This window comes from Myxocyprinus asiaticus, chromosome 11 (genome assembly GCF_019703515.2).
Source record: "Myxocyprinus asiaticus isolate MX2 ecotype Aquarium Trade chromosome 11, UBuf_Myxa_2, whole genome shotgun sequence".
NCBI lineage: Eukaryota > Metazoa > Chordata > Actinopteri > Cypriniformes > Catostomidae > Myxocyprinus > Myxocyprinus asiaticus.
In genome coordinates, this window is record NC_059354.1 from 24,619,916 (window position 1) to 24,644,669 (window position 24,754).

Consider the following 24,754-nt stretch of genomic DNA (forward strand, 5'->3'; position numbering starts at 1 on the left):
AATAGGTTACCTTTCACACTAAGGCTGAGACTGTAATAAGTTTCATATGCTGGTGATCTGTTGTTGTTCTCAGTGATTAAATCTAAATATAGACAGGTCAGACTGTAAGTTGATCTAAATGTTTATTAGACTGGGACGAGCACTATCACTGTGAAAACTCTCTGTGAAATCTCTACCATGTGATTGTATAAGAATGGAGAACTATAAAATGAAAAGAAGGAGAGTACTAATAAAGTGTAAATTGCTATTCATAACCTTTACTCCAGTGTCTCAGTATCACTTGTTTTTACTTTAGATTGTTTCAAATATGCAGATAACGTGCATTATGTTCCAAGTGTGCTCTCCATGCGTTAACATAGATGAGACAGTTACAGGCCAAATTTCACAATAACGATTTGATTTAGGAGGTATGTTTCTAAATACATTGTGGTGTTATGAAAGGTGGATTACAAGATAGGGATTTTTAGACATACTGCACCTTTCTTACTAGACATAAAGCTGGTGAGCTAGAGCTGACCAGCACTATCAAGACGATCAATCAAATTTGACCACACAAAATTCTATGAAGAGCAATGAGCTCTTGTAGAGTTTTCACATAATACAAAAGCAAAGAATACCTCTGTACAAAACAGTCAGTATCCAGAAGTAAAATCCCATTCATTTTTAATGATAACTTATAAACCTTTAAATAAAGGCTTACTGTGAGCTCCAAGGTTGTTAATCGATAGCATATGCTTCTGTTGAAGCCATCAGTCTGCGTTTTTTCATGTTTGTTTTTACATTTTTTTTAAAATCACGTTTAATAGTAATAATTCACACTACCCATGAACATGAAGAGAAATATCAACCAATCAGAGAATTGCGATCAACAAAACATGCCAAACAAGCGCTGCAGCAGCCACCTACTACCATGACATACTGTGAATGATGCAATCGAGTTGGTCTTCCTACACTAGCAAACTACTCAAATATTTGTAAATATCTGAATGTTTTGCAACAAAATTAAAAAATATTCTTTCTATACTTAGGCTATAATCAACAACTTTCAATCAATAGTTTTTATTCATTCTTTTTTTAATAATTTTTTATTCGATTATGTCATTCACAATGCTTAGTGGGATTGTAGTTCATTCCCTCATGAAAGACGGTAAGTACACATTGTTTTACCTTTGGGTGCATCTCAATCAGCTCCCCAGTTCAGTGGTCAGGGCACTGATCATGGTGTTGACCATTTCTAGGGCTGTCTAAATCACAAAATCGTTCCAGTGCACTGAAATGTTTGCTCACTAAAAACATCCAGAATACACCGTAAAAACCAGGAGCATCGTTGCTCACTATGTTCCTGTCAGGAAACGTTGTCATGTCTTCTGAAGTCTTTCAAGTAGTTAGAAGATGAGCACAAGTGTAAAACTATGAAGTTGAAGCCTTATTTTCTCTTTAAAAGACATGTTTTTTGTAATGTCTTTAATAGTGTTGGGTTCGAGTCCACCTTAGTCGAGTCCGAGTCAAGTCTGAGTCTTTAAACAATTGAGTCCGAGTTCAAGAGGGGCTGAGTCAGACTCAAGACCGAGTCCATAACAGGCCGAGTCCGAGTCGAGTCCGAATGTATCTGTTTATGAATCTGAATTAAAATTGTAACCATAAACTCAACATCAATATTTTAAGCTTATTTTACACTTCACAACTAAGAAAACACAATTGTCAAAATTGTTTTTTTTTTTACTAGTATGCTGCTGAACAGACTTCAAAGTGGTTTCAGAATGAAAGCATATGCTTTAGGTGTATGAAGACAAAACTGTCCTTCAACACACTTCTTATTGCATTCTGTTGACATTTCAGTTATTTGTTGCTTTTTCCCCTTCACTCAAAAAAAAACAAACAAAAAAAAAAAAAAAAAAAAAAAACTAATACATGGACATGATTGTTAATTCATGGAAAACATGGGGCAGTTCTATGCACTGCTTGTGCACCTAAAACCCTGATGCATCCATGTGTTATTGTTTAAAAAAATAAGAGGTATCATACATTTTTTTTAGCACTACCTTGAAGAAGCTATTTGACAACAGATACTCACACACTGTATATTCCACAAGACAAATATAATAACTGAATTTAAACAAATTATCCGCTTCAAAAGTTTACATTCCCTTGGTTCTTGAAGGATTAGTTCACTCAAAAATGAAAATTCAGTAATTGTTTACTCACCCCTGTGTTGTTATAACTCCATATGATTTTCTTTCTTTTTCTTAACACAAAGGAACAAATTGTGAAAAAAAATTAATAAATTGCTCAGTGATGTCACACAATGGCAGTTTATGGTGACCACTTCTTCAAGCTTCAAAAGGATGCAAAATATACTTCAGAAGTCTAACAAATTATTGTATGCGACTCATGTCTTGTTCTGAAGGAATACGATAAGGTTTGGTGAGAAACAAACCGAAATCTGATGTATTATTAAGTGAAAATCTTCACCGACTGTTGATCTCCTGTGCGCGTTCATGAGACAGACTACACGCGAGCTTTAGAGCTACTGGCATGAGATCAAACCCTTTAATATGGTGTGTTGCTTTCTCAATGATTAATGACTGTTTGTGTAATAATAGTTCATGAGTCCCTGCTTTGTCCTGAGCTGTGAAGCTGCCCACTTTTCTTAAGAAAATTACTATACATTCTTTGGTTTCCCAGAATCTTCTTCACATTTGAGTTCTTCTCAACAGTGGCTATATGATATAGATACTATTGATGGACACACACACACAGCTGTTACAAAAGGTGCAAACATTCACTGATGCTCAAGAAGTCAACATAAAAACAAAGAAACAAGGGGATGCAAACTTTTGAACAGGATGATTTGTGTAAGTGTAAGGGCAGTACTACATAAAATATATAATCTTTTATCTCTTAAATTTGCATACATTCCGAAAGGTGTATGAAAACATATAGGCCTCAAACAAAAGGGGTATGCAGACTTCTGCAATATATAGTTTGTGAAAATGTATATTATATTTTATATTTTGTTTTTCACTATCTAACCACATTTTAGCTTTTTTTAATTTACAAATAGCCTTTTCTACTGTGTGGATACATTACACCTAAAAAGACTTAATAGCCCAATATTAATAACATTTTTCTGAATTTTAATTTTTATATGTTGTTTTAGTAAACTGTGAGAGACATAATGTGGGTGACTTGACTTAATGACGTTCTTAATCATGATGAAACCGCGATGCGAGCACCGTCTTGGCTGCACATACGCCGCGTGCGATTTTACCAGTTGTCAGGTCACGTGTCGAGTGAAACTAAAATTATGGGTGAAATACATTTAATGTAATTCATTAAATACATTTAATGTGTTTAAAACATTTAATAAATGGTAATATTAAAACATTTAAAATGCCCATAAAATTAAATACAACAACATAAAATAAAAACAGAAAAGATCAGATCGCATGACATTTTTTTATATATATACTACAGAACTTCACTTCACACTTTTCAGGCCTCCTGCTGTGTCCAGGTGAAGCCTACTTCCCTTAAGTCAAGATCAAACTCACCTTGGGCTGACGTTTCGTTCTTTTCACATTATTTTTAGTATGGATGAGACTTCTCCCCTCATTTGTGTTCTTATATTTTCTGACTTTTTTGCCATTGAAACGGAAGTGCCAGTTTTACAGGTAACACACAGAGATTGCGCTACAAATATGTGACGGACTGAGTTGTACAATTTCCATCATGGTCTATTTCATCCATCATATTAGTTTAATTATCCCTAATATTTATTTTGTCTCTATATAGTCAACATTTTCAGGTCGAAATGACTTTGTGTAGTAAGCGTGAGTCTGATAAAGCCTGTTCTATTTAATAATTTGCAGAGTTGGGGAATGTACTTTTTAAAAGTGTACTTACGTTATTGATATTTCTGGATGAGAGCGGCAGAGCACGTGTGGTGAATGGTGATCTCTTTCCCGCACACACATACAGCACGGGCGCACGGGAGAGAGAGTTAAAAAAGTACTTTGAAAGAGTGCGCGCTGCTGCTCTCAGCCAGAATAAGACATACAGATGCATCTCAATAAATTAGAATGTCGTGGAAAAGTTCATTTATTTCAGTAATTCAACTCAAATTGTGAAACTCGTGTATTAAATAAATTCAATGCACACAGACTGAAGTAGTTTAAGTCTTTGGTTCTTTTAATTGTGATGATTTTGGCTCACATTTAACAAAAACCCACCAATTCACTATCTCAAAAAATTAGAATATGGTGACATGCCAATCAGCTAATCAACTCAAAACACCTGCAAAGGTTTCCTGAGCCTTCAAAATGGTCTCTCAGTTTGGTTCACTAGGCTACACAATCATGGGGAAGACTGCTGATCTGACAGGTCAATAATTGACACCCTTCACAAGGAGGGTAAGCCACAAACATTCATTGCCAAAGAAGCTGGCTGTTCACAGAGTGCTGTATCCAAGCATGTTAACAGAAAGTTGAGTGGAAGGAAAAAGTGTGGAAGAAAAAGATGCACAACCAACCGAGAGAACTGCAGCCTTATGAGGATTGTCAAGCAAAATCGATTCAAGAATTTGGGTGAACTTCACAAGGAATGGACTGAGGCTGGGGTCAAGGCATCAAGAGCCACCACACACAGACGTGTCAAGGAATTTGGCTACAGTTGTCGTATTCCTCTTGTTAAGCCACTCCTGAACCACAGACAACGTCAGAGGCGTCTTACCTGGGCTAAGGAGAAGAAGAACTGGACTGTTGCCCAGTGTTCCAAAGTCCTCTTTTCAGATGAGAGCAAGTTTTGTATTTCATTTGGAAACCAAGGTCCTAGAGTCTGGAGGAAGGGTGGAGAAGCTCATAGCCCAAGCTGCTTGAAGTCCAGTGTTAAGTTTCCACAGTCTGTGATGATTTGGGGTGCAATGTCATCTGCTGGTGTTGGTCCATTGTGTTTTTTGAAAACCAAAGTCACTGCACCCGTTTACCAAGAAATTTTGGAGCACTTCATGCTTCCTTCTGCTGACCAGCTTTTTTAAAGATGCTGATTTCATTTTCCAGCAGGATTTGGCACCTGCCCACACTGCCAAAAGCACCAAAAGTTGGTTGGTGTTGGTATGCTTGACTGGCCAGCAAACTCACCAGACCTGAACCCCATAGAGAATCTAAGGGGTATTGTCAAGAGGAAAATGAGAAACAAGAGACCAAAAAATGCAGATGAGCTGAAGGCCACTGTCAAAGAAACCTGGGCTTCCATACCACCTCAGCAGTGCCACAAACTGATCACCTCCATGCCACGCCGAATTGAGGCAGTAATTAAAGCAAAAGGAGCCCCTACCAAGTATTGAGTACATATACAGTAAATGAACATACTTTCCAGAAGGCCAACAATTCACTAAAAATGTTTTTTTTTTATTGGTCTTATGATGTATTCTAATTTTTTGAGATAGTGAATTGGTGGGTTTTTGTTAAATGTGAGCCAAAATCATCACAATTAAAAGAACCAAAGACTTAAACTACTTCAGTCTGTGTGCATTGAATTTATTTAATACACGAGTTTCACAATTTGAGTTGAATTACTGAAATAAATGAACTTTTCCACGACATTCTAATTTATTGAGATGCACCTGTATACGTGTGAAAACTGATGCGCAGTATCAAATACACAGAATGTACAAATCCCAAGTCCAAAAGGCTCGAGTCTGAGTCAAGTCTGAGAAAAAATGCATCCGAGTCCGTGACAAGTCCGAGTCCATTAAAACTGGACTCACTCGAGTACCCCAACTCTAGAAAATGGCTAGTCAATATTGGGTGAACAGATAAATTAATAAGTATACAAATAAAGTTATAGTATCCATAAAGCTCAGCTTCCACGTCTCCTTATTTTGCGCTCTGCAGTAGCATGATGAATCTTGTTGTATTCAATTAATGCTTGTTGTCATTAGCAGGACCATACACAGGGTCTCCGCTGTCTTCACTGATCCTTGAAGTTTTAATCTCGACCCACAGAACAAATTTTTAAAAACGAAATTTTAAAATGCGCATCTGATGAACGAAGCAGTGATTGTGTAAAATAAATATATCATTCTGCACAAAACGATTGCAAAACAAAATGCAATTATGTGGTGAATACATTTAAGAAAATATTTTTCAATATTTCCAGCGAGCTAAATTACAAACGTTTTTAAAGTTGCGCACAAATATAATGAAGTTGCAATGAAGAGCAGCACTATATGGTCACATTTCAGCACTTCACGTTTATGGACATTGTCTCTCTTAAGTAGCACTTAAAGCAATCATGTTAAGTGCCGTTTTGGTTAACGCATGTAAAAAATAAAAATCGCTCTTAACCGCTAAGTTCAATTGTTATTGGGAAAGGAGTACCAAGTCTACTATTTTATTCATGTATCTATCCACAGTTTTCCTGAGCAACCACTGGGCGGCGCCATGATGATTCTAATTCCCTGTTTTGTATTTCTGGTCTTGAGACGCCAAGTAAAAACTGCCAAAATGAGCGATCCAGAAGAGAACAACAACCATTTAAGTGTTACTTGGAGTAAAAATAAATTTCAGGCTCAACTTGTGCAAATGCTGTCTGTCGTAACAGCTCAGAATAATTAAGGATATCAACATAACTAACCTCGGCCCATCGCTTCATGTCATCTACACGTTCAGGAGAGGCACTGTCAATAAAAAAACGGTCATCTTGACTCTGTGAAGTATTGGCATGTTTTTTGACAATTTTTACAAATGTAATACCTTAAACATTACATTACATAAGAATTTACGCTGATACGAGTGAAAACACTGGAGACCGGAAATTGAAAACTGTCGAATCGTGGAACACTTCTGCATTCAGAAAAAAGGTGGATATATCAAAAATATATGTTCTAAAATTATGGATGAGCAGGAAAACTGTCATCATTATTTAATCTTGAATATCTCTGTATATATATATTTTAATTATTATTATCATTTTGTTTTAAGTTTAGTGAATTCAGTTACAGGTGCTTGTTCTTGAATGTCCCTTGAACAAAGCAATTAATTTGAGATGTGTGTGGCCTTAGCAGTCTGCAGGAAGAGTATTTGTAGCATTTAAATGATTGCAAGCCATTATGGGTCTGTATCTGTAGGAGACGGACATATATGTCAAAATCTTTTTCAACTGCTCTGACACTAGACTTTGTGGTTTCTTTAAAAGTGCACTCAGTAAATTTTTGTTTGTGTCATCTTGGACTTACAGTGACACCTAGCGGTCTGGATGCAACATCATTCAAAATCAATAGTTTTCAGTTAAAGATGCCATTGTAGAAATTCACTATTCACAATCAGCCATGATTCATTTAATCCAAAAGTGAAAGTGTCCAATAACAAGACGGTTACTGATATTAAGCGAGTAGTATTCAGCTGGTCATGTGATTCTAAAATGGCAGCCCCCATGAGGGCACCCCTGCCCCATATAGAATAAAAACAGCTTTCATAAAGTTACTGATATGACTGGAGTCCTCATCTCATGAGAGTGGTCATGATTGTATACATGTTTCAAAATTACAATTAATTTCTTTAGGAGTAAAACTTTTTTAATGAGTTAAAAATTACTAAGTGCACCTTTAAAATTTGCCAATAATTCATTGTGGAGTCTGTGGAGAAATGAAGACAACATATTTTTTTTCATATTAGCATTTTGTTGTTAACATTAACTATATTGTCATGGCTGACCACAAACCATTGAACAACAGAAATCAGTCCCGTTGAAACTACTTAATTTTACATGACATTCTGCAAGGACCTGGCTAAATGAGATTCTTCCATCTCAGTTGATTCACCATAGACAGTTCCAAGAGGTCCTTGCTGCATTACATAGTGGATTAAATCCATGTTGGATTTAGGATATAAAACATTCTGAGCCGTGATATACTGGATGTGCAATAATGACTGTATTTCCTTAAACTTTTATATATATATATATATATATATATATATATATATATATATATATATATATATATATATATATATTAGCGTATAATGACTTTTGGGCATCAGGGATTTTAGTCTTCTAAAGATTATGAGAGGTTGCTGAGTATTTGGAGTGAATTTGTTTGGTATGGATGACTATTAGCCTACATGTTTTTTTTTAATTATCATTTGTTTGATTCTGTTTTGAGAACATACACAGTCCTATTTCTTCTTTAATTTGATTTGGGATTAAAATCTTATTTTAGTGTAACATGTCTTATACTCTGTCACGTATATCACAGAGAAATGTAAAGCTTTTATTTTATTCATACATGAATGATTATTACACGCCAATGACTGCTTCTACACGACAAGAGAATAATTATACAGTTACAGATAGATACTGTATGTTCAGTCTCTCAACCTTACATTTTGGACAGCAAAACATAATGGACAAATAAAAATGTGTAGGCTAGTAGATTTTTATTTCCAAAACGAAGTTACGTGGATTATTCACAACACATTTATTGTTATAAAATTTTACTTACCTAACCCTTGTGCGACCTTCGGGATGTTTTTGTCTTTTTCATTTTTGTTTTTTCGATCATTTTGGCTGTGTTAATTCCAACAGCATAAATTTTGCCAAAGGTGTGTATTTTTGGGGGAATTTTGATATTTCAACCTCAGTTCCTATAATACATCTATAATACACTGTGTACACAACATAGTAACACTCAGAACCTTAAGGACAAAAATGTCCCCATTAAAACCCATTAAAACAGCAATATTTGATCCCAGTGCATAAAGCATAAAATCATGGATCCTATGATATTATGCTTTCATAACTGTTTGCTGCCCTGGCTTCAAAATGTATTTTTTTATTTTTTATATTTGCACCAGATGGCGCCATTTTTCTCATGTTTAGCCAATGGAGCAAATACATTCTTTTTTCCTATTTTCTGTTTGCTGTATTATAGAGCACTGCAGGCCAATTGAATAAATGATGCAGCTAAAATTGTGTGGGTGTGTATGTATGGATGTCAAAGAGTTTTGTATGTGTGTATTGAGAAATGTGTGTGTGTGTGTGTGTGTGTGTGTAAAAAACAACAGTGGCATTATGTAAACAAACTGGCATTAAAATCCTGAAAATGAATGAATATTTAGTAACTATGATCAGAACTGATGTTGGTTAAAAAATTAACTCATTGAAAGTGGAAAATAATATTAATATATAATATTATTATGGCAGTTTTTTTGACGTGGACATTTTTGTCCTCTAAGGACCTCTGAGTAACTTTTTTTTTAATTGACGCACAAGGGTTAAGATGACAAGACAAAAAATAATATTTATGTATCCTGCAGTGGTCGATCACGATACGGCACCTGTAGAGCAGTTTCATGGCGATAAAATACAAAACAATGCATATAACCAGTCTTTAAAATAAACAACAAACTTTGAGTGAAAATAACATTTATTATATGGATGAATTTAAACACTGAAGCTTAAACAGACAGACGTCTACCGGCAGAAGTTAAACTACTAACTTTTTGTTAGCCACTAGGCTAATATAACCTGTCAAACTTAATTGCGTATAGGCTATATGTCATACTGACAACACTAAATAACATAATATTGTGAAGAGAATCTAATATATTATGTAGATGTGCGCGTGCACATTGAAAACATCCAGTACGTCACGGAAATCGACGTCATCGCGCTACAGTCTGCGGAGAGGACAGTCTCCACAGTTGTGCTTGTGTCAGAACGCAAGTCGGTGTTGTTTGCACTCCAGTCCAGCAGGTGGCGGTGTGGCGTCGCAGAGCCAAAGCTGAAGCGGTTTGTTTTCATTAGCTGCTAGCCGTTAGCATTGAAGCTTCTGTGAAAGATGCCCGTGTCTGTCATGATGGCTGAACTTGATGAAAAGCTGCTGCTGCAGTTCGAAACTCAGGAGCTGGAGGTAAAAACAGACAGAGGTGGATCTTTTTTTTTTTTTGCATTTATTCTTAAGCTTTTTGAGTGAGGTTTAGTACCTACTGCTGAAGAGTTCCAGCTGGAGGTGTCAGTGAAATTTCACTACTCATGTAAAGCTGTACTGGTTGATTTTATTGATTAAACTGTATTAGTAAGACTACAGAAGATGTACGATAGTAAAAATGGACTCTTAGGCCTACCTGTTTCAATGTTGTCATGTGCTCGTGGGACATCCTTGAGTTTGTGTGTAAATGTGGATTTAAGTGTGTGGAAGCTCGTGTAGTTTTAATATATTCCTTTGGGCAGACTCATGTATTGCACATGAAAGTATTCAAACTTGGCTTTACGTGACTGTCTCAGTGTGTATTTATATAAAATGTAGGCTATGTCATCTTCATTTTATCCAACATGTTACATTGCATCTCAGGCTCCTGGTGGCATTGCAACACCTCAGGTGTATTCACAGTTATTGGTCCTCTATCTACTGCACAATGACATGTGAGTATATTCACATATAATGAAATTGTTGTTAATTTACTTTCATATTAACAGTTGTCATAAATCAAATCATAAATCTTATTCATTCATACAGGAACAATGCCAGATATCTTTGGAAGCGGATACCCCAAGCAATCAAGACAGTGAGTTTTATTTTGGTTTCTAATGTAAGGCAAAAATCAAATTGAGAGCTCTGATTGAGTTTTGGTCTTATAGGCAAACCCAGAGTTGGCAGCTATATGGGCAGTAGGACAGTGTATATGGCAGCGAGACTTCCCAGGGATCTACACTGCTATTGCTGCTCACCAGTGGTCTGAAAGCATTCTTCCTGTGATGGAAGCCTTGCGAGGTATGCTGATCATATAACTTGGGGTTTATGCTGTAGGCTATTTAATGCAGTACTCCTACTGTAGGAGCAGTAATTTATTATTTTTCATTGGTTATTTACTGTAACGTGGGCACAGGTGAACAATTTCTTTTCCTTTATTATGACCCTTTTGTGGTTGTTTGGTGTTGGGGGAGGGGTGAGTAGTTGGAAAGCTAACTTTCTGTTGACTGTATTTGACTGTGTTTTTTATTTGCACTGCATGTTTCATATGCCTCATCACAATAAAATGTAACTCAAGAAAGACAACAGCTTTGCATTTCATTGAAAAGAAGAGCGATCGCAAACGAGTCAAGGAAATTGTCCCACTACCGAGCCTCTCAGTGGCTACTGGATGTCATTAATATTAGTCAACAGAAATCGCTTCGCCTTCAGTGGAATTCCATTCATGTGCCACACTGGAATGCAGTCGTGGATTGCGAGAGGAAAAGCAGACACAAGATGCACAGCATTAGAAGCGGTATGTGAACCAGATTATTATTTTTATCTGTTTGCTGCTTGTCCATTGGAGATGCTATAATTGCCGTGATATATGTGTACCGTTGATCTGATGATGTTTGGATGAATAACGGTGGACTGGAAATTCAGAGTTTATGAGGTGTGCTGTGACAGGACACGCAGCGCTGTGATTTGCACAATGTGTCGTTCATGTGATTAGATGGATTGGTGTTGGAAGCTGTATGTGCAGTTGAATTGCATTTTATGAGGTAAAATGGAGGAAGATGAGGCAGATGTTATGGAAAGCAAAAGGGAGCATAAGCTCACAGCAAAGGTTTGGGAGGCAAAAGTTGAATCGCTGCAAAAGGAACGTAAATCCAAAGTGAATAAAATGAAAATTGTGATTGCATCGATGAAAGAACTCATGAAGAAAGATGAAAATTCATCCAAGGTTTATTCACTGTTGGAAACACTGAAGTTTTGAAAGATGATGCCACTGTGTTGCATGAAGGTGTACTTCCTTTACTTCCTGTTGAGGAACAAATGAAGCAAAATGAATGGTTTGACTCAGTTTCCCGGGACAATAAAGGTTTTGTGGAAGATGTGGTGCAATGGCTGTCTGAATTTAGAATATCAGAGAAAATCACCGACTCAAACTACAGCAGCAGATACTGCACAAAGTAATGAACATCTTCTGTCTTCTCTTCCTGCGATGGATGGAACACAGACAGTGAACATGGGTGTTCAGCCAGGGCTTTCTCTCTTTAATGGTTAATTGCCTGTTGATGCAACCTCTACTTGGGCAAATTCACAGAATGTTCCAAATCAAAGTGAGGAATGTAATATGGTGAATTTTGAGTATCTTGCGGATGAGATAAAACCAACTAATCGTATCTCAAATGTATGCAGCAAGAAATCAAGCAAAAGGACCTCTTCTTATGGTTCATAATCTTGTAGGCCATCTACATCATCTGCCCATTTTCAAGCTGAGACTGAAATGGCGGCTCTATTGGCCAGTCAGCAAATGTTACAACAGTAGCATGCGGTGGACATTTACATTTATTCATTTGGCAGATGCTTTTATCCAAAGCGACTTACAAAAGAGGAAAAACATAAGCGAATCATCTTAAGGAGACAGTGGTACGAAAAAGTGTCATATTACAAAGTTTCACTAGCATCAGTATAGTATTTAAAACAGATTAAAGTGCAACAAGAATTTGTATTTTTAATTTTTATTTTTTGTATTAAATTAGTGACTGGTTAAGTGCTCATGGAAAATATTTGTTTTTAGTCGTTTTTTTGAAGACAGAAAGTGATTTAGCTTCACGGATGGAGTTTGGAAGGTCATTCCACCAAAGTGGTATGATGAAGCCGAAAGTCCAGGAAAGTGTTTTGGTGCCTCTTTGTGTTGGTACAACAATGTGACGTTCCTTGGCCGACTGCAGGCTTCTAGTGGGTGCGTAGCTCTGCAGAAATTATTTTAGGTATGCTGGAGCAGACCCAGTGACTGTTCTGTATGACAGCATCAGAGCCTTGAATTTGATACGTGCATTAACCTGCAGCCAGTGGAGAGAGACTAGGAGTGGTGTAACATGCGCTCTCTTTGGTTGATTAAAGACCAGACGTGCTGCTGGATTCTGGATCATTTGCAGGGGTCTAATTGCACATGCATGGAGAAGAAGGTGGATGAAGAAGAATGTTTAAGGAAGAAGGAACAAATTGAGCTTCAAACTAAAATAGCTGCATCCAAGGCTTGAGTTAATGTGTACAGGTCTGCTGAATCAGAACAATGTGTACAATTGAAAGTAAAGGAGTCAAAAACAGAGAATACTGGAATGATTTCCTCTAATCCTACTGCAGAAATAGCAGTGGCTTCAGTTCAAGATTACACACATGCTGTGTCACTGCCTCTGCCTGTTAACCATTTGATACAATCTGCGAGAAGGAATGAAAGGATCATAAGTAATTCTCAGCTTCACTCTGTGCTACAACAAATGAGTTCAAATAATAACATCATTACAGTCAACTGCACCAATAAATGTACAGCCACCTGGCAACTGCAGCAGTGAAAATGTACCTGTTTCAAAACAATCATCAACTAATAGGGAATAAGGAAACATACTGCATCTTATTGAAAAACAAAATGAAATTGCTGCCATGATAGTACACATTACCTCATCACTTCCTCATAAAGAATTCCATCCTTTGATGGAGATCCTTTGCAATATCAATACTTCATACACTCATTTGAGGAGGTTATGGAAAAAAAAAGCAAACAGTTATGGTGACTGTTTCTATTTTCTTGAGCAATATACCCAAGGTCAACCTAAAGAGCTAGTCAGAGGCTGTCAGCATATGTCCCCCACACAGGTTTATTTGAAAGCCAAGGCTTTGCTTAAGGAACATTTTGGGAATGAGCTGAAAATAACTTGCAGGATACATGGACAAAGTGCTCTCTTGGAAAGCCATAAAGTCTGAGGACACAAAGGCATTACAAGATTATTGTATTTTTCTTAGTTTGTTGCAGTGCCATGGAAGACATTTGTTAAATGAGTTAAACTTGGCTACTAACATGCAAATTATTCTTTCAAAGTTGACCTTTAAGCTCAGAGATGAATGGAGAGTGGTGGCATGTGATTTGCAGGAAAAATGTAACAACCAATCAGTATTTAAAGATATTGTGAATTTAATGAGAAGCAAGTGAAAATTGCTTCAGATCCTGTGTTTGGAAACATCCAAGAAGCACCTCTTAGTGGAGGTCGAAGGACAATTAATAAGATTGTTTAAGATTAGGGGAAGTAGTTTCGCCTCCACCGTCATTGTGGCACGTGGTACAGAAGATGTACGGAAAATTAATAAGGAAATAATCACAACCTGCCTTTGCTGTGTTGAAGAACATATTTTGGATTCTTGTTCCACACTTTCTAAGAAAACTCATTGAGGAAAAAAGTTATTTTTTGAAGAAGAAAGGAATCTGTTGTGGCTGTTTGTGTGTAGGTCTGTAAAGTGTGCGGTTTTAAGCACCCAAGCATTCTTCATGTTTTCCAATGAGAAAAAATAGAAAGGCCAGAGGAACCAAAGCAAGCAGTGGGTAGTGCATTAGTCTCTATTCAGTCCAATAGTTTAACTGGGACCGGTGAAGATTCTTGTGCCTTGTCCATTCTTCTAGTATGTGTTAAATCTAAGAATGGAAACAAGATTGTGGAGACTTATGCCTTTTTAGATCCTGGCAGATCAGCATCTTTCTGTACTGAAAGCCTCATGAATAAGATTAATCTGTCGGGCAAAAAAGTAATATCTTCCTTAAAACCATGAATCAAGATAATTCGGTTTGCAGCTATGTTCTCAAGGATATAGAAGTTGCTGGATTGGATCAGACTCATTATTGTGCACTTCCTGAAGTGTATACGCAGAAAAGTATGCCAATATCTAAATCTAATATTCCCGATCTTGTTCGATGGCCTTATTTAAATCTTATACACTTGTCCTCGATTGAAGCAGCTCTTAATTGGAGCCAATGTGCCAGAGGCTCTGGAGCCATGGCAAATTATTCGCAGCCAGAAAAATGGACCATATGCGGTAAAAACCATGCTTGAATGGACAGTGAATGAACCACTCAAAGGAATGGAAAGGAGTGCAACTTTTTGTAATGACCAACCTCACATGACTGTAAACAGTTCTGAAATTGGATGAGCATTGGAAACAGCAGTTTAAGACCGATTTCCCTGAGAATGCTCTAGATGAACTGGTAGGAATGTCTAAAGAAGATAACCAGTTTATGGATCTTGTGTCTCAGTCTGTAAAACTGGTAGATGGTCATTATTGCATTGGCTAGCCGCTCAGGGATAATGATGTGGTCCTGCCAAATAACAAAGGAGTTGCAGAACAGCGGGCTCTGAACCTACAAAGGAAATTTATAAGAGATGCTTCATTTCAGGCAGATTACACTGCTTTCATGGAAGATGTGATTTCTAAAGGATACACTAAAAAAGTACCTGCAGAAGAACTTGAGAGGAATGATGGATACTTGTGGTATATACCTCATCATGGGGTTTATCATCCAAAAAAGAAGATGATCAGGGTTGTTTTTGACTGTAGTGCCTCATTTCAGGGAGTATCATTGAATGGGCAACTTCTACAAGAACCTGACCTAACCAGCACCGTAATAAGTGTTCTTACAGGATTCAGAATGGAATCTGTTGCTCTAATGGCCAACATCGAATCCATGTTCTATCAGGCAAAGGTACCTGCAGAAAACTGTGACTTTTTAAGGTTTCTGTGGTGGACAAAGGGCAACATCAGTAAGAACTTGGAAGAATTCAGAATGGTTGTACATCTGTTCGGCGTTTCCTCATCTCCAAGTTGTTCTAATTATGTGCTTGGGAAATGTGTAGGGGATCACAGAGATCTGTTTAATTCTAGGACTGCTGATGTCATCCTTAATCACTTCTATGTAGATGATTGCCTTCAGTGCCCACACAATCTGATGCTGTACAATTATATAAGGAACTCCTTGCAATGTGTGCTTATGGTGGATTCCATTTGACCAAATGGATGAACAACAGTCGTGGAGTGTTGAGTGTCATACAAAAGAGGTAAAGGACCCAGACTTGAACCATGATATATTTCCGGTGGAAAGAGCATTAGGTGTATGGTGGTATGCTGAATCAGACACCTTTAGTTCAAGGTAGTGGTTAAAGATGGACCTCTTACCCGAAGAGGGATTTTTTCTGTGATCGGTGCCATCTACGATCCTCTTGGATTTTTGTCTCCAGTAGTTCGTTCTGCAAAGAAGATTCTTCAAGACCTGTCAGGGATGGGATTGGATGGGATAGTATTATACCCATCAGGTATGCTCAAAGATGGAGAAACTGGCTAGAAGATCTCCATGGCTTGGAGGAATTTGAGACAAAAAGATGTTTGAAACCTGTAGAGTTTGGAGAAGTTATGTCTGCTCAGTTGCACCATTTCTCAGATGCCAGTGAGGGAGGTTATGCGTTGTGTCTTACCTGCTTCTCCATAACATCAACAGATTGTATATTCTGCTTTCTTGCTGAGTAAGTCTCGAGTAGCACCACTGAAATTTACCACCATTCCCCGCATGGAATGTACAGCTGCCACTCTTGCCAGTCGAATGGACAAGTTATGGAAAAGAGATCTAAAGATGGAATTGCAAGATTCTATTTTTTTGGACTGACAGCACTGCTGTGCTGAAATACATTCAAAATGAGTCCTCAAGATTTAAGTGCATTGTTGCTAATAGAGTGTCTGATAAATTCTTCAAATAATCCAGCCGATCTTGCCTCGGGGGCTAAAGGTGTATCTTTTACTTAAGGATCAGATGTGGGAATCTGGCCCTCCCTTTGTTATTAGACCATAGGAGGAGTGGCCAAACAGCCCAACTGGTTTGGGAAAGATTCCATCTTGAGACCCAGAAATCAAGGAAAGTGTCTTGTTTAATGCATTACAGGTTCAAATTCAGGAGGGATCTATTGCTGTAATGCATCTTATTACTACTCATCTTGGATGCGTCTGCAGAAAGCTGTGGCTTGGATCCTTAGGCTGAAGAAAATACTGCTGGACCTTGAGAAAAAAGAAAACAATTGAAAGACACTCTCGCCTGTTCTGAATTGAACCAGTGTCAGTTAGAAGCTATTATTGATGAAAACATGCATAAGTTACAATTCAATATGGATAAAAACTATCTTTCATTAGATGAGGCAGAGGAAAGTGAACTGGAGATCATACGCTTTTCTCAAAGGATGAGGTTCCCAGAGGAATTGTCAACTTTACAAAGTTAAACGGAGTAGTTCTCTGTATAGTCTCAGTCCGATACTTCAGTCAGGTGTTATAAGAATGCATGGACATCTTGAGAATGCAGTCATGCATGAAGAATCCAAGCACCCGATAATATTGGCAAAGGATCTGCATCTGATCTGCTTTTGAAACATATTCACAATGAAGTTGGACACAGCAGATGAAATTACAGGCTGGCAAAGCTCTGTCAAAGATATTGAATTCCAGGAGCCAGTTCTGCCATACAGAGAATTGTATCCATATGTGTGATCTGCAGATGCTTGCAAGGAACAGCAGGATGCCAGCAGATGGCAAATTTACCTTTAAGTAGAGTTTCACCAGATGAACCACTATTCACTCGAGTTCGAGTAAATTGTTTCGGTCTGTTTGAGATAAAATGAGGACGATGCACAGTGAAACGAAATGGAGTTATTTTCACCTGTTTATCCATAAGAACCATTCATATTAAAGTTGCTGCATCACTGGATACAGACTCCTTTATTCATGCTTTGCTACGGTTCATTTTTCACTATAAATCTTGACATCAGAAGTCTCTTTGGCGATCATGATTTGATTTCAAGCTCGATTACACTTCCTAGTGTCATCTAGCGCTCTGCGCGTGCATCAAGCACTCAGAAGTGTATTCAATCTTGAAATCTTGATTGCCAAGGAGACTTCTAATGTGCATACTTGCATACACATCTGGGATGAGTTGGGTGAGGTGTGTCTTTAAAACCCAGCATATACAATCTAGAGGGGGTCCAATAGAATCAATGTAAAATCTTAAATTGCATAAGGCACACCCTTGCATCTCTAGATGTAGACTTGATTTTTTTTTAGAATCCTAGCCCACACTCCCTCCTCGAATATCAAGTTTAGTTCTTTCTCCCATAATCTCATGAGGGAAGTTGAAGCTCCATCCCCCAGACTCTGAATTAGCAGGGAATAATACACTGATGCCGCATGGCCTTTTCCAAATGCAGTAATCACCACTTCCAGAGTATCTGCCGCTTTAGGGGGGTGTATACTACCCCCAAAAATAGTACAGAGCAGGTGGCGCAGCTGTAAATACCCAAAGAACTGAGATCTGGGATCCTAAAATGTTGAACCATATTTTCAAAAGATCTCAACACTCCACTCTCATATAGGTCACCGTGTGTAGTAACCTCCCTCACAATCCACTCTGAACAGCAGAAAGGGGATTTATTAATACATAATTTTGGATTCTGCCATATGCTCGAGGCAACATTTAAATAAATGTCTGAATTAAACACTTTGGACACTTTTGTCCATACCGAGTGCAAATGCGAGATTACGGGGTGTAACTTAACTTCTTCGATTAGTTTGATAGAAAGGCTTTGCAATGGCGAAATAGGGGCAAGACTTTCCTGTTCAAAACAAAACCAGGGAGGGGCTCTCTCAGGTGGAAGCGACCAATAAGCCAAATGTCTGAGACTGAATATATAATAATAAAACAAAATCTTGGGTAGGCCTAGCCCACCTTTTTCAATCGGCCTATGTAACTTATTGAAATGTAATCTGGGACGCTTACCATTACAAATGAAGGACTTCGCTATGCTGTCAAATTGCTTGAAATAAGAGAGGGGGACATCTACAGGGAGAGATTGTAGCAGGTAGTTGAATTTTGGAATACAATTCATTTTAATAACATTAACTTTCCCAATCATTGATAAATGTAATGAAGCCCACCTGTTCACATCGCTCGAAAACCTTTTTATTAAGGGGTCTAAATTAACACTAACTAAATCGCACAATTTTGCAGGGAATAAAATGCCCAAATACTTAATTCCCTGTTTAGGCCTCTGGAAGGCGCCCGGCTGAAAAGCCATTACTGGGCAGTACGCTGTCAGAGCCAGAGCTTCGGATTTAGACCAATTGACTCTGTATCCTGAGAAATTAGAAAAGTAATTAATAATTTTGTGAAGGCAAGGCATAGATCTAATGGGGTCGGAGACAAATAATAAAATATAATCTGCATAAAGCTAGTTTATGTGCCACACCTCCTGCCACCACCCCTAGAAAATCATATTCCTTTCTTATTGCAGGGCAAGACAGAGCAATAATGGGGAAAGAGGGCAACCTTGCCGGGTGCCCCTGTTCAGAGTAACATAATGTGAAATTAATCAATTTGTTTGTACCGCTGCTACTGGGTGTCTATAAAGTAACTTAATCCATCCAATAAAAGTATTCCCGAACCCAAGTCAAGTGAGATGGTAGCGACCGGTGTCTGATCATTCGCCAGTGACCACATGATATTGATGAAATGCCTTATGTTATCAGAAGAGCTACGGCCCCGAATAAACCCCACCTGATCTATATGTATAAGAGATGTCATAACCAAAATGTTTGACAATATTTTTTACATCTAACTGGATCAGGAAAATTGGACGGTAACTCTTACACTCCCTTGGATCTTTATCCTTTTTAAGAATCAGACTGATCCGGGCTTGTGTCATGGTTGGCAGAAGCTTTCCATTCTTTAATGATTCTGTATAAACTTCTAACAAAAGTGGAGCCAGTTCTGTAGTGTAAGATCTAAAAAATTTAGTGGCAAATCCATCCGGCCCTGGAGCCTTGCCTGTAGGCAAGGCCTTAATTACCTTGTCCAGCTCCTCCAAGTTTATCTCAGAATCAAGATAATTTTTTTTGCTCAGTCGTCAGTTTAGGGAGTTCTAATGGTTCCACAAAGTTTCTATTTTTTACATCTTTTAATCATTTACTGGTATAATTTAAAATGTCTAATGTCATTAAATTTCTCAGGGCAGTCTTATGTGGCATTTTCATGTTTAATTAAAGCTGCACTATGTAACTCTCTAGTGACATCTTTGGTTGAAACTTAAAATTGCAGGCAACTTGCAGAAGAACACTTTATGTGAGCTGTGTTTTTACATAGAGAATGGGACTCCCCTCAAGCGCCACCAGCTACCAATATATTTTAATATGATTGTTGATTAAGTGTTTTATCTACTATTAATGTTTGTATTGTACTACACATCAATTCAAGAGGTGACTCATGATATGGCTGATATGAGTTCAATTAAATACTTTTTATTTTATATTTTATTGTACAGTCTCAGTTGATAATGCAAGTAAACCGTAATACCACAGTAGTACGTCTATGCACTTCACACAATAAAACTGTAAACTAAAAACATAAAATGAGCATTCAATAAGAATAAGAATGAAATATACTTTATTAAAGGGGTCATGACATGAAGAATACAATTTTCCTTGATCTTTTGACATATAAGAGGTCATTGTTCTATAAATACACACCGTAAGTTTTAGAACTGAGAACTTCCTCCTTAATAGAAAAATAGCATTTATTTAAACCAGACTGTAGAAATGGGCCGTTTGGAATTTGTGGAACTTTGTTGACATAGCAAGGACCAAATGCTGCATTCACACCATGTCGTAATTACCGTAATTACGAGATTCCGACTTGTAAAAAGTGTTCACGTCCTCGTAGAACTCGTAATTACAACTTGTAAACTGAATTTTCTGAGAGCTCCGACTTGTACCACCTGACCACTGCAACTTCATACGGAAACACTCAAAATGGCGGTGGCTTCAGCAGTAAAATGTAGCTAAGTAGTTATCTTGTAATATTTCTGTGTAATAATTCGTATAATTGACTATTATTAATGTCTTAATAATGCAGGATTAATCTGAAAATAAACGAAAGACATACAACACAGTATAATGTAGCTAGCACAGAGTTGGATAACTGTCTAATGTCCTGCTAACTAAGCTATAAGTTTATTAATAAGGCATTTGCATAACGACTGTTACTTGTTGTATTGTGGTTTTGTCTATTGATTACTCAAATTAGGCTGTGTTTTTGTCATTAAATCTGACAGTATGTTCTTTATTGTGCTCGTCAGTATTCCTAGACTCACAGATGCAGCTCTATCTGGATGAGAGTAAATCTGCTAATTTCACTGGCACATTGTACCAGAGACAGGGTGACAACAGGTATTTTATGGATGAGAAGAGTGTAGGCCATTATTTGTGTAGGCCATTATTTGTCCTGCTAAAGAAGGCAGACTCCATGGTAAATTACTAAGCACTTGTAACATTGTTAATGTTTCACTCAGTCTTTCCCTCATTAAAAGTTTTAGCCCTGAAAAAAAAGTAGCCTACAACATTTTTATATTAACAATTCTTGTCATTTAACACTTTCCCTCAAGTAATAAATTAATCATGGCTAATGGTCTGCAATGACATGACATAACTGAACATTTTTTGCATTTGCATTATGCTGCATCTATGCCACTAGATGTCAGCACAACACATAAAAAATGACTGTGTTCATCTAAAAGCTGTAGTTACGTATTAGCCTTGTTGCATTGAATTTTCTTGTTCCTATTCCAGTTGTTATATGACAACAAATTCTACTATGAGTGTACAGTCATTTTACATTTGTTATTTACAACTCACTTTACTTGCCAATAAGTACAGTTGAAGTCAGAAGTTTACCTACATCTTGGCCAAATACATTTAAACTCAGTTTTTCACAATTCTTGACATTTAATCGTAGAAAACATTCCCTGTCTTAGGTCAGTTAGGGTCATTATTTTAAGAATGTGAAATGTCAGAATAATAGTGAAGAGAATTATTTATTTCAGCTTTAATTTCTTTCATCATATTCCCAGTGGGCCAGAAGTTTACATACACTTTGTTAGTATTTGGTAGCATTGCCTTTAAATTGTTTAACTTGTGTCAAACGTTTTGGGTAGCCTTCCACAAGCTTCTCACAATAAGTTGCTGGAATTTTGGCCCATTCCTCCAGACAGAACTGTTGTAATTGGGTCAGGTTTGTAGGCCTCCTATTTTGCTCGCACATGCTTTTTCAGTTCTGCCTACAAATTTTCTATCAGATTGAGGTCAGGGCTTTGTGATGGTCACTCCAATACCTTGACTATGTTGTCACGGTTCACCATCCTGGTGTTCTTCGGCTTGCAAGCCTCACCCTTTATCCTCCAAATATAACGATGGTCATTATGGCCGAACAGTTAAATTTTTGTTTCATTATACCACAGGACATTTCTCCACAAAGTAAGATTTTTGTCCCCATGTGCACTTGCAAACTGTAGTCTGGCTTTTTTGGAGCAGCGGCTTCTTCCTTGCTGAGCAGCCTTTCAGGTTACAGTGCATCCGCAAAGTATTCACAGCGCTTCACTTTTTCCACATTTTGTTATGTTACAGCCTTATTCCAAAATGGATTAAATTCATTATTTTCCTCAAAATTCTACAAACGATACCCCATAATGGCAACATGAAAGAAGTTTGTTTGAAATCTTTGCAAATTTATTAAAAATAAAAAACGAAAAAAAAAAAAATCACCTGTACATAAGTATTCACAGCCTTTGCCATGACACTCAAAATTGAGCTCAGGTGCATCCTGTTTCCACTGATCATCCTTGAGATGTTTCTACAACTTGATTGGAGTCCACCTGTGGTAAATTCAGTTGATTGGACATGATTTGGAAAGGCACACACCTGTCTATATAAGGTCCCACAGTTAACAGTGCATGCCAGAGCACAAACCAAGCCATGAAGTCCAAGGAATTGTCTGTAGACCTCCGAGACAGGATTGTATCGAGGCACAGATCTGGGAAAGGGTACAGAAAAATTTCTGCAGCATTGAAGGTCCCAATGAGTACAGTGGCCTCCATCATCCGTAAATGGAAGAAGTTTGAAACCACCAGGACTCTTCCTAGAGCTGGCCGCCCGGCCAAACTGAGCGATCGGGGGAGAAGGGCCTTAGTCAGGGAGGTGACCAAGAACCTGATGGTCACTCTGACAGAGCTCCAGCATTTCTCTGTGGAGAGAGGAGAACCATCCAGAAGAACAACCATCTCTGCAGCACTCCACCAATCAGGGCTGTATGGTAGAGTGGCCAGATGGAAGCCACTCCTCAGTAAAAGGCACATGACAGCCTGCCTGGAGTTTGCCAAAAGGCACCTGAAGGACTCTCAGACCATGAGAAACAAAGATTGAACTCTTTGGCCTGAATGGCAAGCGTCATGTCTGGAGGAAACCAGGCACTGCTCATCACCTGGCCAATACCATCCCTACAGTGAAGCATGATGGTGGCAGCATCATGCTGTGGGGATGTTTTTCAGCGGCAGGAACTAGGACACTAGTCAGGATTGAGGGAAAGATGAATGCAGCAATGTACAGAGACATCCTTGATAAAAACCTGCTCCAGAGCGCTCTGGACCTCAGACTGGGGCGAAGGTTCATCTTCCAACAGGACAACGACCCTAAGCACACAGCCAAGTTAACAAAGGAGTGGCTACGGGACAACTTTGTGAATGTCCTTGAGTGGCCTAGCCAGTGCCCAGACTTGAACCCGATTGAACATCTCTGGAGAGATCTGAAAATGGCTGTGCACCGACGCTCCCCATCCAACCTGATGGAGCTTGAGAGGTCCTGCAAAGAAGAATGGGAGAAACTGCCCAAAAATAGGTGTGCCAAGCTTGTAGGATCATACTCGAAAAGACTTGAGGCTGTAATTGGTGCCAAAGGTGCTTCAACAAAGTATTGAGCAAAGGCTGTGAATACTTATGTACATGTGATGTACATTGTTTTTTATTTTTAATAAATTTGCAAAGATTTCAAACAAACTTCTTTCACGTTGTCATTATGGGGTATTGTTTGTAGAATTTTGAGGAAAATAATGAATTTAATCCATTTTGGAATAAGGCTGTAACATAACAAAATGTGGAAAAAGTGAAGCGCTGTGAATACTTTCCGGATGCACTGTATGTTGATATAGGACTCGTTTTACTGTGGATATATATACTTATCTACCTGTTTCCTCCAGCATCTTCACAAGGTCCTTTGCTGTTGTTCTGGGATTAATTTGCACTTTTCGCACCAAACTACGTTCATCTCTAGGAGACGTCTCCTTCCTGAGCGGTATGATGGCTGCATGGACCCATGGTGCTAATACTTGCATACTATTGCTTGTACAGATAAACGTGGTACTTTCAGGTATTTGGAAATTGCTCCCAAGGATGAACCAGACTTGTGGAGGTCCACAATTTATTTTTCTCAGGTCTTGACAGATTTAATTTGATTTTCCCATGATGCCAAGCAAAGAGGAACTGAGTTTGAAGGTAGGCCTTAAAATACATCCACAGGTACACCTCCAATTCAGTACACCTCCTATCAGAAGCTTACTGGCTAAATGTCTAAAGACTTGACATCACTTTCTGCAATTTTCCAAGCTGCTTAAAGGCACAGTTAACTTAGTGTATGTAAACTTCTGACCCACTGGAATTGTGATATAGTCAATTAAAAGTGAAATAATCTGTCTGTAAACAATTTTTGGAAAAATTACTTGTGTAATGTTCAAAGTAGATGTCCTAAACGACTTGCCAAAACTAGTTTGCTAATATTAAATCTGTGGAGTGGTTAAAAAATTTGTTTTAATTATTTTACCACCTAAGTGTATGTAAACTTCTGACTTCAGCTGTAAATAATATTTGTGTATTGTTATCTAGAGGAGGCTGAGGACTGCAATATGGAAGAGAGGGAGCAGTTTGTGAAGCTACCACAAGTGGACAATCTTCATTGCCCACTAGCTGTGGTTTCACTAGGCAGCAAACACTCAATTGATTTAATGCATCAGCACCTGGAGGCAGAGGGTGAACTACCCAAAAATCAAACTGAACTGCG

The 24,754-nt window shown here is 38.0% G+C and overlaps 1 protein-coding gene across 1 annotated transcript in view; it reads left to right on the top strand.

Moving 5' to 3' along the window:
* The first annotated feature begins 9,756 nt into the window (after window positions 1-9,756).
* The window catches only part of cops8 (COP9 signalosome subunit 8), a 30,718-nt gene continuing 15,720 nt past the window's right edge, over window positions 9,757-24,754 (top strand). Inside the window, exons 1-4 of the mRNA XM_051710845.1 lie at window positions 9,757-9,913; window positions 10,355-10,425; window positions 10,520-10,568; window positions 10,642-10,774. Coding sequence (XP_051566805.1) covers window positions 9,842-9,913; window positions 10,355-10,425; window positions 10,520-10,568; window positions 10,642-10,774 — 325 coding nt within the window. The 5' untranslated portion in view covers window positions 9,757-9,841. The remainder of the gene's footprint in view (window positions 9,914-10,354; window positions 10,426-10,519; window positions 10,569-10,641; window positions 10,775-24,754) is intronic.